Below are 17,148 nucleotides of genomic sequence, written 5' to 3' on the forward strand. Positions count from 1 at the left end.
CCCTCGTCCCCCTCTGCATCCCCCCATCTTACTTCCTTCCCTTCCCCACAGCACCTGTATATATGTATATATGTTTGTACGTATTTATTACTCTGTTTATTTATTTATTTATCTTACTTGTACGTATCTATTCTATTTATTTTATTTTGTCAGTATGTTTGGTTTTGTTCTCTCGCTCCCCCTTCTAGACTGTGAGCCCGCTGTTGGGTAGGGACTGTCTCTTTGTGTTGCCGACTTGTACTTCCCAAGCGCTTAGTACAGTGCTCTGCACACCGTAAGCGCTCAATAAATACGATTGATTGATGGTATTTGTTAAGCGCTTACTATGTGCAAAGCACTGTTCTAAGCGCTGGGGAGGTTACAAGGTGATCAGGTTGTCCCTTTCAGGGCTCACAGTTTTAATCCCTATTTTACAGATGAGGTAACTGAGGCCCAGAGAAGTGAAGTGACTTGCCCAAAGTCACACAGCTGACAGTTGGCAGAGCCGGGATTTGAACCCATGATCTCTGACTCCAAAGCCTGGGCTCTTTCCACTGAGCCACGCTCTCCCCTTTCTAGACTGTGAGCCCACTGTTGGGTAGGGACTGTCTCTATATGTTGCCAACTGGTACTTCCCAAGCGCTTAGTACAGTGCTCTGCACACAGTAAGCGCTCAATAAATACGATTGATTGATTGATTGATTGTACTGAGAGCTTGGCTTAACAGCATGACCTAGTGGAAATAATAATAATAATAATAATAATGGTATTTGTTCAGCACTTCCTATGCGCCAGGCAGTGTTCTAAGCACTGGGGTAGATAGAGAGAGGGTAATCAGGCTGTCCCACAAGGGGCTCACACTTTTAATCCCCATTTTGCAGATGAGGTAACTGAGTCACAGAGAAGTTCTTCTAGACTGTGAGCCCACTGTTGGGTAGGGACCGTCTCTATACAAGCTTGCACTTCCCAAGCGCTTAGTACAGTGCTCTGCACACAGTAAGCGCTCCATAAATATGATTGAATGAATGAATGAATGAATGAGCCCCAGGAGGGACAGGGAATGCGTCCAAACTGATTAGCTTGTATCTACCCTAGAGCTTAGAACAGTGTTTGGCACATAGGAAGCACGACCTTCGGGGCCCAGAGCCAAATCTTTCCCTGAAGTGGACCAGATGGAATCTCAATACCCCTTCCAACTTTATGATTCTATGGGAGGGACCTACCCTTTGGGAAGGAAGATGCAACCTGTATATATATGTACATATGTTTGTACATATTTATTACTCTATTTATTTTACTTGTACATATTTATTCTATTTATTTTACTTGGTTGATATGTTTTGTTTTGTTGTCTGTGTCTCCCCCTTCTACACTGTGAGCCCGCTGTTGGGTAGGGACCGTCTCTATATGTTGCCAACTTGTACTTCCCAAGTGCTTAGTCCAGTGCTCTGCACACAGTAAGCGCTCAATAAATACGATTGAATGAATGAATGAACTTAACAAGTACCATTATTACTATTAAAAAAGCCTTGACGACCACTACCATTCAGATTTCTGAGGTTGCACCCTCCCTTCCTTTTTTTTTGATGGCATTTGTTAAGTGCTTACTATGTGCAAAGCACTGTTCTAAGTGCTGGGGAGGATACAAGGTGATCAGGTTGTCCCACGTGGGGCTCACAGTCTTAATCCCCATTTTACAGATGAGGTAGCTGAGGCACAGAGAAGTTAAGTGGCTTGCCCAAGGTCACACAGCTGACAAGTGGCGGAGCCGGGATTTGAACCTTGTCTAAGAACCCACTGGGTAAGGGGAAGTGAACCCATTGCGGGGTGGGGCTGAGGTGACGGTTGGGGCTGTGGGGCATTCCTATACTCCCATTCCCACTCCCTTCCATGTTGCCCTTTTGCTTGAATTTACCCCCTTCATTTACCCTTCCCCCAGTACTTATGTACATAGTTAATACCATCATTAATAAATCATTAATACCACCATTAATAAATCCCACTGATGGATCGATGGGGCAGTTGGAGTGGCTGGTGGCGGCTGAGGGTTTTGGGACCCAGGGGGGTCGTGGCGGTTTGTAGCTGAGTTACATGTTATCATCATCATCATTATCAATCGTATTTATTGAGTGCTTACTGTGTGCAGAGCACTGTACTAAGCGCTTGGGAAGTACAAATTGGCAACATATAGAGACAGTCCCTGCCCAACAGTGGGCTCACAGTCTAAGAGGGGGAGACAGAGAACAAAACCAAACATACTAACAAAATAAAATAAATAGAATAGATAAAGCGCTTGGGAAGTACAAATTGGCAACATCTAGAGACAGTCCCTGCCCAACAGTGGGCTCACAGTCTAAAACGGGGAGACAGAGAACAAAACCAAACATACTAACAAAATAAAATAAATAGAATAGATACGGACAAGTAAAATAAATAAATAAATAAATAGAGTAATAAATATGTACAAACATATATACAGGTGCTGTGGGGAAGGGACCTGTACGTTATGTAGAGGGAAGGTCTGTGGCTCCCCTCCCTGCATCCCTCCTCTACATCACTGCTCTCCTCTCCTCACGTCCGACCTCCCGCCTCGTGCCATTTTCCTCCCAACCTCCCTCCCGCCGCCACCGATCACTCCATGGCATGTACTGACCATTCCTGTATCCAACTCTCCTTCGCCTGTTCTCCCTCTCCTCCTCCTCTTTCCCCATCTCCCCATTCTTCTCAGCACAGAACACCCTCACTGCAACTGCCCACCCTCTCCCTCTGACATAGATATTTTCCACAGACTGGGTAGTTACAACCACCCTTTTATCGAAAACTGGCTGTTAGCACTTCTCAGACCCATAAATCTGCTGCTGAGAAATCTTTGTCTCTGCCGTTGGCCTTGCCTCAGGATGTCACGGCCATTCTCCTTGTGTGCCATCTGAGGACAAGGCATTTCCTACCCCGAGGTGACTACCGTCGTTTTTCGCCCAACGGACTCATTTGAGTGATTGGAAGTTGTTAGTAGCCACGTATCCCAGGAAGGGTACATACGCAGGACGCCGAAAAACTTACTGGCAAAAAGGCTTTTGATCTTGGCAGGCGCAAGTAATACTCTTGGGGCAGAAGTCCGTAGTGTCCCCATCGCAGGCTTCCAGGTTTTTCACATTCGTGCAGTTGGCTGAGTGAAAAAACGTTTTAAAAGCATTAGCCATCATCAACAACAGCATTTATTGAGCCCCTACTGTGGGAGAGCACTGCACTAAACGTTTGGGAGCATTCCGCAGAGGGAAAAGACACGGTCCCTGCCCCAAGGAGCTTATGTAGCTTCCTTCAAGATGCCTCCTGCTGGCATGAGGTAACTACGGGCTACTTGTTTTGCTGCCGGCAGTCGCGCTCCGCATTAGCGGAGAGGAGGAATAACACCGAAAATCTGATATTGGAAGAGTGGCATGTACTTTGAAGGGGAGGAAGGGATGCACTTGAGTCAGACAAGTAGAGAAGCAGCGTGGCTCAGTGGAAAAAGCCTGGGCTTGAGAGTAAGAGGTCATGGGTTCTAATCCCGGCTCCACCACTTGTCAGCTGGGTGACTTTGGGCAAGTCACTTGACTTCTCTGGGCCTCAGTTACCTCATCTGTAAAATGGGGATGAAGACTGTGATTAAGCCCCACATGGGACAATCTAATCACCGTGTATCCCCCCCAGCGGGTAGAACAGTGCTTTGCACATAGTAAGCGCTTAACAAATGCCATCATTATTATTATTATTATAAGTAATTTGATTTATTCATTCAGTCATATTCATTATTCATTCATTCATTCAATGTTATTTATTGAGTGCTTACTGTGTACAGAGCATTGTACTGAGCACTTGGGAGACTACAATATAACAATAAATGTCACCCACATCCTACCTCTGGCCTGGTATGCCCTCCCTCCTCAAATCTGCCAAACAATCGCTCTTCTCCCGTTCAAAGTCCCACTGAAGGCGCACTTTCTCCAAGAGGCCTTCCCAGACTAATCCCTCTCTTAATAATAATAATAATGATAATAATTATAATGGCATTTGTTAAGCTCTTACTATGTGCAAAGCACTGCCCCTCCCTTCTGCGTCACCTCAACTCACTCCCTTTGCTCCCCCCCCAGCCCCACAGCACTTATGTATATAGGTATATATATGTATAATTCTATTTATTTATAATGATGCCTGTTTACTTGTTTTGACGTCTGTCTCCTCCCCTCTAGACTGTAAGCCCATTGTGGACAGGGATTGTCTCTCTTTATAGCTTTCCAGGTGCCTGATACAGTGCTCTGCAGACAGCGCTCAATAAATATGATTGAATGAACAGACATATTCCCTCCTCATAATGAGTTTATTAATTCATCCATTCAATCGTATTTATTGAGCCCTTACTGTGTGCAGAGCACTGTTCTAAGCACTTGGGAAGTACAAATGGGCAATATATAGAGATGGTCCCTACCCAACAATGGGCTCACAGTCTAGAAGGGGGAGACAGACAACAAAACAAAACTTGCGGACAGGTTTCAAGTCGTCAGAGCAAATAGAAATAAAGCTAGATGCACATAATTAACAAAATAAATAGAATAGAGTTTACAGTCTAAAGGTGGAGACAGACATTGATAGAAATAAATTACAGATTTTTACATAAGTGCTGTGGGGCTGAGAGGAGGGATGAATAAAGGGAGCAAGTCAGGGTGATCCAGAAGGGAGTGAGAGAAGAGGAAAGGAGGACTTAATCAGGGAAGGCCTCTTGGAGGAGATGGGACTTCAGTAAGGCTTTGAAGCCGGGGAGAGTCATTGTTTGTAGGATTTGAGTTGGGAGGGCATTCCAGGCCAGAGGCAGGACAAGGGCTGGGGGTCAGTGGCGAAATAGGCAAGATCGAGGTACAGCAAGAAGATTAGGACTAGAGGAGCGAAGTGTGCCGGCTGGATTGTAGGAGAGAAGCGAGGTGAGGTAGGAGGAGACAAGGTGATAGGGCTCTAAAGCCAATCGTGAGGAGTTTTTGTTTGATGCGGCCGGGGTTCATTCATTCATTCATTCAATCGTATTTATTTAGTGCTTACTGTGTGCAGATCACTGTACTAAGCGCTTGGGAAGTACAATTTGGCAACATGTAGAGACGGTCCCTACCCAATAATGGGCTCACAGTCTAGAAGGGGGAGACAGACAACGAAACAAAACATGTGGACAGGTGTCAAGCCATCAGAATCAATAGAAACAAAGCCAGATGTGCATCATCAACAAAGTGAATAGAATGGTAAATGTGTACAAGTAAAATAAATAGAGTAATAAATCTGTACAAACATATACAGGTGCTGAGGGGAGGGGAAGGAGGTAGGGCTGGGGGGGATGGGGAGGAGGAGAGGAAAAAGGGGGCTCAGTCTGGGAAGGCCTCTTGGAGGAGGTGACTCTCAGTAGGGCTTTGAAGGGTTATCGAGGAGTGAGGAATCATGACCTGAACGTTTTTCACATAGAAAAATAATCTGGGCAGCAGAGTGAAGTATGGACTGGAGTCGGGAGAGACGGGAGGCTGGGAGGTCAGAAAGGAGGCCGATACAGAAATCAAGGCGGGTTAGGATAAGTGATTGGATTCATTCATTCATTCATTCAATCGTATTTATTGAGCACTTACTGTGTGCAGAGCACTGTACTAAGCGTTTGGGAAGTACAAGTTGGCAACATATAGAGAGGGTCCCTACCCAACAACGGACTCACAGTCTAGAGGGGGGAGACAGACAACAAAACAAAATATGTGGACAGGTGTCAAGTCATCAGAATAAAGAGAAGTAAAGCTAGGTGCACATCATTAACAAAATAAATAGAATAGTAAATATGTACAAGTAAAATAAATAGAGTAATAAATCTGTACAAACATATATACAGGTGCTGTGGGGAGGGGAAGGAGGTAGGGCAGGGGGGATGGGGAGAGGGAGAGGAAGGAGGGGGCTCAGTCTGGGAAGGCCTCCTGGAGGAGGAGAGCGCTCAGTAGGGCTTTGAAGGGAGGAAGAGAGCTAGTTTGGCGGATGTGTGGAGGGAGGGCATTCCAGGCCAGTGGGAGGACGTGGGCCGGGGGTCGATGGCGGGACAGGTGAGAACGAGGCCCAGTGAGGAGGTAAGCAGAGGCAGAGGAGTGGAGGGTGCGGGCTGGGCTGGAGAAGGAAAGAAGGGAGGTGAGGTAGGAGGGGGAGAGGGGATGGACAGCCTTGAAGCCCAGGGTGAGGAGTTTTTGCCTGATGGGTAGGTTGACTGGTAGCCACTGGAGATTTTTGAGGCGGGGAGTAACATGCCCAGAGCATTTCTACACAAAGATGATCCGGGCAGCAGCGTGAAGTATAGACTGAAGTGGGGAGAGACAGGAGGACGGGAGATCAGAGAAGCGGCTGATGCAGTCATCCAGTCGGGATAGGATGAGTGATTGAACCAGCAGGGTAGCGGTTAGCGGATTCATTTAGGTCAGGGTTGGGCTTGGAAACAACAACCCACCAGTTGCCCGTTGTGTGATCCTGGGCAAGTCACTTAATTTATCTGTACTTTAGTTACCTCATCTGTAACATGGGGATTAAGACTGTGAACTTCATGTGGGACTGTGAGCCCGTTGTTGGGTAGGGACCGTCTCTATATGTTGCCAACTTGTACTTCCCAAGCACTTAGTACAGTGCTCTGCACACAGTAAGCGCTCAATACAATTGAATGAATGAATGTGGGACATGGACTGTGTCCAACCTGATTAGCTTGTTCTGCGACATCAGACCATAAATTCGTTATGAGCCAAGGAATGTATCTGCTTATTATTATATTGTACTCTCCCGAGTACTCAGTACAGTGCTGTACACACAAGTAAGAGCTCGTTAAATATGGTTGACTGACTACGTACTTAGATCTACGATCTTTGGGCGTTTGATATTTGCCCCAACCCCATGCCACTTAGGTACATATCTTTAAATTATATATTATAAATTATTTATATTACTGTATGCCTTTCCCCCTAGGCTATAAGCTCGTTATGGGCAGGGAATGTGTCTGCTAATTCTGTTGTACTCTCCCAATTGATTAGAATAATTTTCTGCACATAATGAGCTCTCAATAAATACGACTGATTGAGTGATCTACCCCAACACTCAGTGCAGTGCCTGGGACATAATGAGTGTTTAACAAATACCATTAAAAAAAAGTCTGAGGGGAGGCAAGTCGCAGAATCATAAGCACTTTTAAAATAAAAATCCATCGTGGATAATCAGCCAGTTCGAAAACCACCCCCATGCTCCTGAGCGAATGGTCCTAAGGAATCCTGAAAACACACAGATCAATCAATCATATTTATTGAGTGCTTACTGTGTGCAGAGCACTGTACTAAGCGCTTGGGAAGTACAAGTTGGCAACATATAGAGACAGTCCCTACCCAAGAGGGGGCTCACAGTCTAGTCTAGATGTAAATCAAAATCACACGGTGGCAGTTCTTGAGGAAGGTCTTGTCTCCTCATTCCAGGAAAGGCGAGTTCTTTCCTCTCCATCCTGGGAGACCAGGAAGATTTCGCAGCAGACCAAAGAATGTCAGCAGGAAGCTTCAAATCACGCACAACCTATTTTATATTGCCTCTGTGGCAGGCTGTTCCACCTGCTGACTCAATCTTGTGTCATGGGGATTGCCTCAATCAATTAACCAATCAGTGGTATTTTCTGAGCGCTTACTATGTGCAGAGCACTGTACTAAGCGCTTAGGAGAGGATAATCCAACAGAATTAGCAGACATTCCCTGCCCATAATGGATTTAATTACTGGCGGACAAACTAACAGGCACGTCTAAACCGGGTATTATTTTGACAGTGGCTCTCTGACTCTCCCGTAGAAGTCTCACATCCTGATTCCTTTTCTTGTGATTCCCTTCTTAAGAACCCAAACTGCATAATTTCTCAGGCCCTGCTCAACCCTGCTCAAACATGCAACTTCTCAACAGGTTTGCTTTCACTGTCCCTCTTGATTGGACCCCACACCCGAAACTATTTTTCTAGGCGCAATTAAACCTAGAAAAATATAGAGATGAAGTACCATCTGACCCACAGAGCCAACTGAACCGCAGACGCTCCCATCTGTAAAAATTGAGATTGGCTCAGGGCAATTTGTGAACCAGCCGCACAGGGCAATCGTGGCACCCAGGACACAGCACAGTGGTCAAGATGACAACTTCGAAAGCAACAAATCTCGCCTAACTCCTTCCCCCTTTTCTTTCTGCCATCCCCACACACATACTGTGTGCTCGGCACACAGTAAGCACTCAATAAATTCATTCATTCATTCATTCAGTCGTATTTATTGAGCGCTTACTGTGTGCAGAGCACTGCAGTAAGCGCTTGGGATGTACAAGTTGGCAACAGATAGAGACGGTCCCTACCCAACAGCGGGCTCACAGTTTAGAAGGGGGAGACAAAGAACAAAACAAAACATGTGGACAGGGGTCAAGTCATCAGAATAAAATACGATTGACTGACGACTGACTGACTGAATGAATAAATGCAGACCTTTAGGGAAACTGTGTGGCCTAGTGGAAAGAGCACAGGCCTGGGAGTTACAGGACCTGGGTTCTAATCCCGACTCCCCGGATGGGTGACCTCAGGCAAGTCTTTTAACGTCTCTTGGCCTCAGTTCCCTCATCTACAAAACGGGAATTCAGTACCCGTTCTCCCTCCTACTTAGTCCGTGAGCCCCATGTGAGATCTCATTATCTCATATCTACCCCAGCTCTTATTACAGTGCTTGGCACATAATAAGCGCCTAACAGACACCACAGTTTAACGGCACAGATCTGGCTGCTTTCCAAGCATTCCGCCTTGACCTTCACTCGTTCTAAAATAAAATCAAGCAAACTCATCATTCCTCCGGCCCCCGGTAGTCTGGAGGGTCCGGGAGGGTCTTACGTTGTGAATCCGCCGACTGCAGACTGCAGAAAAGCCACAGGGCTAGAGGGAAGAGTGTCTTGAAATCATTCATCGTGAGGATACTCCCGGCAGAAACCAGTGTTCATTTCCCAAGTCTGGCCAGCAGTGGAAAGAATTGCCACCCGGTGATTTTGCCTTTATAGTTGATCAAAGAACATGGATTTTGAACTTATTTTATAGCATTGCCTGGAGAAAATTACTAATTAACCCATCAGGACCAGGTTCCTGCTATCTAGGGTTCCAGACTGGGATGAACATTTCATGAAACTGTCTCTATATGTTGCCAATTTGTACTTCCCAAGCGCTTAGTACAGTGCTCTGCACATAGTAAGCGCTCAATAAATACGATTGATGATGATGATGATGATGAAAATGTGTCTCCTAAAGCAGGGTGGTCTAGCGGAAAGAGCCCGGGCCTAGGAGTTAGAGGACCTGTGATCTAATTTTGGCTCCGCCACTTGCCTGCTCTGTAATCTTGGGCAAGCTACTTCACTTCTCTGGGCCTCAGTTACCTCATCTGCAAAAGGGGGAGTCTGGAGACTGGGGCAGATCCCATAATGGATAACTAGTTTGCTTAGAAGCCTTTTAATAATAATAATAATCAATCAATCAATCAATCGTATTTATTGAGCGCTTACTGTGTGCAGAGCACTGTACTAAGCGCTTGGGAAGTACAAGTTGGCAACATATAGAGACAGTCCCTACCCAACAGCGGGCTCACAGTCTAGAAATAATAATAATAATGATAATTGAATTTATTAAGCACTTACTATGTGCAAAGCACTGTTCTAAGCGCTGGGAGTTTACAAGGTGATCAGGTTGCCCCACGTGGGGCTCACAGTCTTCATCCCCATTTTACAGATGAGGGAACTGAGGTCCAGAGAAGTGAAGTGATTTGCCCAAAGTCACACAGCTGACAAGTGGCGGAGCCGGGATTTGAACCCATGACCTCTGACTCCAAAGCCCGGGCTCTTTCCACTGAGCCACGCTGCTTCCCTGCTTTTGAGAAGCAGCATGGCCTAGTGGATAGAGAGAACGGGACTGGAAGTCAGAAGGACCTGGGTTCTAATCTCGGCTCTGCCACCTGTCTGCTGTGGGATCTTGGGCAAGTCATTTCACTTCTCTGGGCCTCAGTACCCTCATCTGTAAAATGGGGTTTAAGACTGTGAGCCCTATATTGGACAGGGACTGTGTAACCTGTATCTATCCTAGTAATTAGTAAAGTACCTGGAGCATATTAAGTGCTTACGGAATACCATAAAAAAGCAAGCTCTTAGCAGGACATGTAGGAGAGTAGTGATATTTACTGAGTGCCTATTGAATGCAATGTACTAAATTGCATTCCCTTCAAGGCCCTACTGAGAGCTCACCTCCTCCAGGAGGCCTTCCCAGACTGAGCCCCTTCCTTCCTCTCCCCCTCGTCCCCTTCTCCATCCCCCCATCTTACCTCCTTCCCTTCCCCACAGCACCTGTATATGTGTATATATGCTTGTACATATTTATTACTCTATTTTATTTTACTTGTACATATCTATTCTATTTATTTTATTTTGCTAGTATGTTTGGTTTTGTTCTCTGTCTCCCCCTTTTAGACTGGGAGCCCACTGTTGGGTAGGGACTGTCTCTATATGTTACCAACTTGTACTTCCCAAGTGCTTAGTACAGTGCTCTGCACACAGTAAGCGCTCAATAAATACGATTGATGATGATGATGATGATGATGATACTAAATGATAGATGCCAAAACATGTTCCCTACCCACAAGGAGCTTACAATCTAATTACAAATAGGATAGAGAGGGAGTAGAACGATGCTGAGATAAAATAATCAATAGAAAATTGAATGTACATTTGAAAATAAACTGACACATATTATAGATGTAATAATAATAATAATTGTGATATTTGTTAAGCACTTAACTATGCATACTCCCTATCCACTAGGCCATGCTCCTTCTCAGTTCTAGTTCCTGGATGACCTCAGGAATGCTCCTCTCTTTTCTGAATTTGCCATTTTCCCCTCATTATGTCATAAATGGAGGACCAAAGATATTTCTCTTTCACGGCGAGAGGGTGGGAGAGGAGAGTGGGGATCATTGCAGGTCGGTTGTTGCTAAGTTTTTTCCATCCATGAGTTTCAAAGTTTGATTAAGATTGCTTTTAGATCCTTTTAGACTGTGAGCCCACTGTTGGGTAGGGACTGTCTCTATATGTTGCCAATTTGTACTTCCCAAATGCTTAGTACAGTGCTCTGCACATAATAAGCGCTCAATAAATACGATTGATGATGATGATGATGATTGCTGCGCTCTTCCCAGGGTTTACAAACTCTATGAACTCACCTTTTCTGTGGCTGCCCATTTGATTCCAGATTCCTGCTCAGTTGCTGCTAGTTTCTCCAGCAGTTCCTGGATTCCTAATCTTCGCGATCCAGGCCCTGGAAAGCAATCCCTCAGCCAATTGATAGTATTTATTGAGAAGCAATGAGATGGTATTTATTTAGAGAAGCAGTGTGGCCCAGTGGAAAGAGCATGGGCTTGGGAATCAGAGGTCGTGGGTTCGAATCCCGGCTCCGCCACGTCTGCTGTGTGACCTTGGGCAAATCACTTAACTTCTCCGAGCCTCAGTTACCTCATCTGTAAAATGGGGATTAAGACTGTGAACCCCACGTGGGACAACCTGATCACCTTGTATTCCCCCCAGCACTTAGAACAGTGCTTTGCACATAGTAAGTGCTTAACAAATGCCATCATTATTATTAGTATTATTATTGAGGGCTTACTGTGCTCAATGCACTATACTAAGCACTTGGGAAAGGACAATACAATAGAGTTGGAAGACACGATCCCTGCCCACAAGGAATTTTCAATGTGCAGGAGGGACCCAGACAATAAAATAAACTAAAATTCACCCTGCCCATCTACCTCCCCACCCACCCAACCCACCCAACTCACCCAACTCACATGCCACCTCAAGCACTTGGGAAAGTACAACAGAGTTGGAAGACGCGATCCCTGTCCACAAGGAATTTTCAATGTGCAGGAGGGACCCAGACAATAAAATAAACTAAAATTCACCCTGCCCATCTACCTCCCCACCCACCCAACCCACCCAACTCACCCAACTCACCCAACTCACATGCCACCTCAAGCGCTTGGGAAAGTACAACAGAGTTGGAAGACGCGATCCCTGCCCACAAGGAATTTTCAATGTGCAGGAGGGACAAAGACAATAAAATAAACTAAAGTTCACCCTGCCCATCTTCCTTCCCACCCACCCAACTCACATGCCACCTCAAGCGTTTGGGAAAGTACAATACAACAGAGTTGGAAGATGCGATCCCTGCCCACAAGGAATTTTCAATGTACAGGAGGGACCCAGACAATAAAATAAACTAAAATTCACCCTGCCCATCTCCCTCTCCACCCACCCAACCCACCCAACTCACATGCCACCTCAAGCGCTTGGGAAAGTACAATACAACAGAGTTGGAAGACGCGATCCCTGCCCACGAGGAATTTTCAATGTACAGGAGGGACCCAGACAATAAAATAAACTAAAGTTCACCCTGCCCATCTTCCTCCCACCCACCCAACCCACCCAACTCACATGCCACCTCAAGCGCTTGGGAAAGTACAATACAACAGAGTTGGAAGACGCGATCCCTGCCCACAAGGAATTTTCAATGTGCAGGAGGGACCCAGACAATAAAATAAACTAAAGTTCACCCTGCCCATCTTCCTCCCACCCACCCAACCCACCCAACTCACATGTCACCTCAACCTAGCTGGCCCAGCCCTAGCAATGACTCAGGCTGGGCAACCTAGTTGGGGACCTATGCCCGGTCAGCTGTCCACCCGGGGTCTGCCCTGCTGCCAGCAGACCTAATAATAATAAAATGACTGTAGTGTTTGTTAAGCGCTTACTATGCGCCAGGCACTGTACTAAACGCTAGGGTAGATACAAGCAAATCAGGTCGAACACAGTCCCTGTCCCCCATGGGGCTCACAGTCTCAATCCCCATTTTCCAGAAGAGGAAACTGCGGTTCAGAGAAGTGAGGTGACTTGCCTGCGGTCACGCAACAGGCTAGTGGCAGAGTGGGATTAGAACTCATGATCTTCTGACTCGCGGGCCCAGAGTGGCTCAGTGCAAAGAGCCCGGGCTTTGGAGTCAGAGGTCATGGGTTCAAACCCCGGCTCCGCCAATTGTCAGCTGTGCGACTTCGGGCAAGTCACCTCACTTCTCTGGGCCTCAGGTACCTCATCTGGAAAATGGGGATTAAAATTGTGTGAGCCCCCGTGGGACAACCTGATCACCTTGTAACCTCGCCAGCGCTTAGAACAGTGCTTGGCACATAGTAAGTGCTTAACAAATACCAACATTATTATTATTACACCGTGCTTCTTCCCATTGGGTGATCTGGTCATCTTTTCCCTCCGTCTCCTCCTCCTCTTCTTCCTCCTCCCCATGGCCTCAGCCGATCAAGATTATCAGAAGAGTCCATCAGCTGTAAACATTCTTGAGCTCAAACGCTCTTGTCTTCAAGGTTTCCGGTGAAGTGTCCACTAGGGAGGAGGTTGTATCTGGATGCCCAAGTGTGACTGTAGAGAGCAGAAAGATGAAGGAGAAGAAAGGCAAGGGGCCTCCTCCAGGAGGCCTTCCCAGACTGAGCCCCTTCCTTCCTCTCCCCCTCGTCCCCCTCTCCATCCGCCCCACCTTACCTCCTTCCCTTCCCCACAGCACCTGTATATATGTATATATGTTTGTACATATTTATTACTCTATTTATTTATTTATTTATTTTACTTGTACATATCTATTCTATTAATTTCATTTTGTTAGTATGTTTGGTTTTGTTCTCTGTCTCCCCCTTTTAGACTGTGAGCCCACTGTCAGGTAGGGACTGTCTCTATATGTTGCCAACTTGTACTTCCCAAGCGCTTGGTACAGTGCTCTGCACACAGTAAGTGCTCAATAAATACGATTGATTGATTGATTGATTCTCTGTGCCCCAGCTACCTCATCTGTAAAATGGGGATGAAGATTGTGAGCCCCACGTGGGACAACCTGATTACCTTGTATCTCCCGCAGTGCTTAGAACAGCCCTTGGCACATAGTAAGCACTTAACAAACACTATTATTATTATTATTACCCGGTCTTTGATTCCTGGATTGGGTCTCAAGGGAGTGTTTCCCTCCCCTGGTGCAGTGATGAGCCACTCGGGGATAAGATAATAATAATAATAATAATGATGGCATTTATTAAGCGCTTACTATGTGCAAAGCACTGTTCTAAGCGCTGGGGAGGTTACAAGGTGATCAGGTTGTCCCATTGGGGGCTCACAGTCTTAATCCCCATTTTACAGATGAGGGGACTGAGGCACAGAGAAGGTAAGTGACTTGTCCAAAGTCACACAGCTGACAATTGGCAGAGCTGGGATTTGAACCCTGGACCTCTGACTCCAGAGCCCATGCCCTTTTCCACTGAGCCACGCTGCTTCTCTTGGTGCCCAAGATGCTGGAAGGAAGGGAGGGGAAACCGAAAGACTAGAGTCACTGTGAATTGGACTTCTGGGCTGTGTAGGGAAAGCCATCCTGAGACTATGACTGATCAGTAAACAGCTGCTCTTTTAATCATCAATCGTATTTATTGAGCGCTTACTATGTGCAGAGCACTGTACTAAGTGCTTGGGAAGTACAAATTGGCAACATATAGAGACAGTCCCTACCCAACAGTGGGCTCACAGTCTAATCTGCCTATCTGACTGGTAATAATAATGATGATGATTATAATCATGGTATTTAAGTGCTATCTGCTATCTGACTGGTAATACTAATAATACCAATTATTGTTATTCATTCATTCATTCAATCATACTTATTGAGCACTGACTGTGTGCGGAGCACCGTACTAAGCGCTTTTGAAGTACAAGTTGGCAACATATAGAGACGGCCCCTACCCAACAGTGGGCTCACAGTCTAGAAGGTTATAATAGGGGTATTCATTAAGTGCTTACTATCTTCCTTTCTGATGGGTAATAATAATTATCATCATCATCATCAATCGTATTTATTGAGTGCTTACTATGTGGAGAGCACTGTACTAAGCGCTTGGGAAGTACAAATTGGCAACATATAGAGACAGTCCCTACCCAACAGTGGGCTCACAGTCTGAAAGGGGGAGACAGAGAACAAAACCAAACATACTAACAAAATAAAATAAATAGAATAAATATGTACAAGTAAAATAAATAAGTAAATAAATAAATAAATAGAGTAATAAATATGTACAAACGTATATACATATATACAGGTGCTGTGGCGAAGGGAAGGAGGTAAGATGGGGGGGATGGAGAGGGGGACGAGGGGGAGAGGAAGGAAGGGGCTCAGTGGTGTTTGTTAATCAGTTACTCAATGAATGGTATTTACTAAGTGCTTACTATGTGCCAGGCCTTGCACTAAGTGCTGCGGCAGATCAGAGAAGCAGCGTGGCTCAGTGGAAAGAGGGAGTCAGAGGTCATGGGTTTGAATCCTGACTCCTCCAAGTGTCAGCTGTGTGACTTTGGACAAGTCACTCACCTTCTCTGTGCCTCAGTCACCTGATCTGTAAAACGGGGACTAAGACTGTGAGCCCCATGTGGGACAACCTGATCACCTTGTAACCTCCCCAGCGCTTAGAACAGTGCTTTGCACATAGTAAGCGCTTAACAAATGCCATCATCATTATTATTATTATGAGGTCCCTCACGGGGCTCGCAGACCAAGTAGGAGGGAGAGCAGGGATTGAATCTCCATTTTGCAGATGAGGAACTGAGGCCCAGAGACATTCAGCGACTTGCCCAAGGCCACACAGCAGGTACTTGGTCTCACAAGTTCATAACCTTGACATTACACTTGACTCATCTCTTTCTTTCAACCCACATATTTAGTCCATCGCAAAATCCTGTTAATCAAAGCACTTAATAATAATAATAATAATTGTGGCATTTGTTAAGCGCTTACCATGTACCAGGTACTGTACTAAGCACTGGGGTAGATATGAGCAATCAGTTTGGATGCAATCCCTGTCCCACATGGGCCTCACAGTCTCAATCCTTCAGTTTACAGATGAGGTAACTGAGGCAAAGAGAAGTGAAGTGAGCCTTACTGAGAGCTCACCTCCTCCAGGAGGCCTTCCCAGACTGAGCCCCCCCATTCTTCTCCCCTTCCCCATCCCCCCTGCCCTCCCCTCCCCACAGCACCTGTATATATGTTTGTACAGACTTATTACTCTATTTATTTTACTTGGACATATTTCCTATTCTATTTATTTTATTTTGTTAATATGTTTTGTTTTGTTGTCTGTCTCCCCCTTCTAGACTGTAAGCCCACTGTTGGGTAGGAACTGTCTCTATATGCTGCCAACTTGTAGTTCCCAAGCGCTTAGTACAGTGCTCTGCACAAAGTAAGCACTCAGTAAATACGATTGAATGAATGAAAGGGAATTTAAGAGGAGAAGGCTGGGCTGAGACCACAGAGCAGGAGGGATTCTTTTCCATCCCATTTTCATCTTACTATTACCCCTTATTGCTGCCCCTCGATCAATCAATTGTATTTACTGAGCACTTACTGTGTGCAAAGCACTGTACTAAGCGCTTGGGGGAGTACAAAACAACAGAGTTGGTAGACTCTCCCTGCTTACAATGAGCTTATCGTCTAGAGGGGGAGACAGACACGGGACAATGTCTTCTGTAATAATCGTGCTTTTTCTCAAGTGCTTGCCATGGGCCAAGCACTGTGCTGAGCACTGGGGTAAACCCAAGAAAAACAGTTTGGACACAGCCCCTGTCCCTCCTGGGGCTCAAAGTCTAGGTAGGAGGGAGAATGGGTACTGAATCCCCACTTTACATGTGAGGAAACTGAGGCACAGGGAAGCTAAGCGACTGGCCCAAGGTCACACACTGCAGGCAAGTGTCAAAGCTGGGATTAGAACCTAGTGTTCCTGACTTCCATGCTCAGGCTCTTTCCAATCAATCAATCAATCAATCAATCGCATTTATTGAGCGCTTACTGTCTGCAGAGCACTGTACTAAGCGCTTGGGAAGTATAAGTTGGCAACATATAGAGACAGTCCCTACCCAACAGTGGGCTCACAGTCTAAAAGGGGGAGACAGAGAACAAAACCAAACATACTAACAAAATAAAATAAATAGAATAGATATGTACAGGTAAAATAAATAAATAAATAAA

At 45.7% G+C, this 17,148-nt stretch overlaps 1 protein-coding gene across 1 annotated transcript in view; it reads right to left on the minus strand.

Moving 5' to 3' along the window:
- The window catches only part of LOC119929615, a 36,837-nt gene extending 27,866 nt beyond the window's left edge, over positions 1-8,971 (minus strand). The window contains exons 1-2 of the mRNA XM_038747790.1: positions 8,899-8,971; positions 3,040-3,145 (exon numbers count right to left, since the gene is read on the minus strand). Of these exons, the coding sequence (XP_038603718.1) occupies positions 3,040-3,145; positions 8,899-8,971 (179 nt within the window). The remainder of the gene's footprint in view (positions 1-3,039; positions 3,146-8,898) is intronic.
- Positions 8,972-17,148: the final 8,177 nt, after the last annotated feature.

Source organism: Tachyglossus aculeatus, chromosome 6 (assembly GCF_015852505.1).
Source record: "Tachyglossus aculeatus isolate mTacAcu1 chromosome 6, mTacAcu1.pri, whole genome shotgun sequence".
Classification (NCBI taxonomy): Eukaryota; Metazoa; Chordata; class Mammalia; order Monotremata; family Tachyglossidae; genus Tachyglossus; species Tachyglossus aculeatus.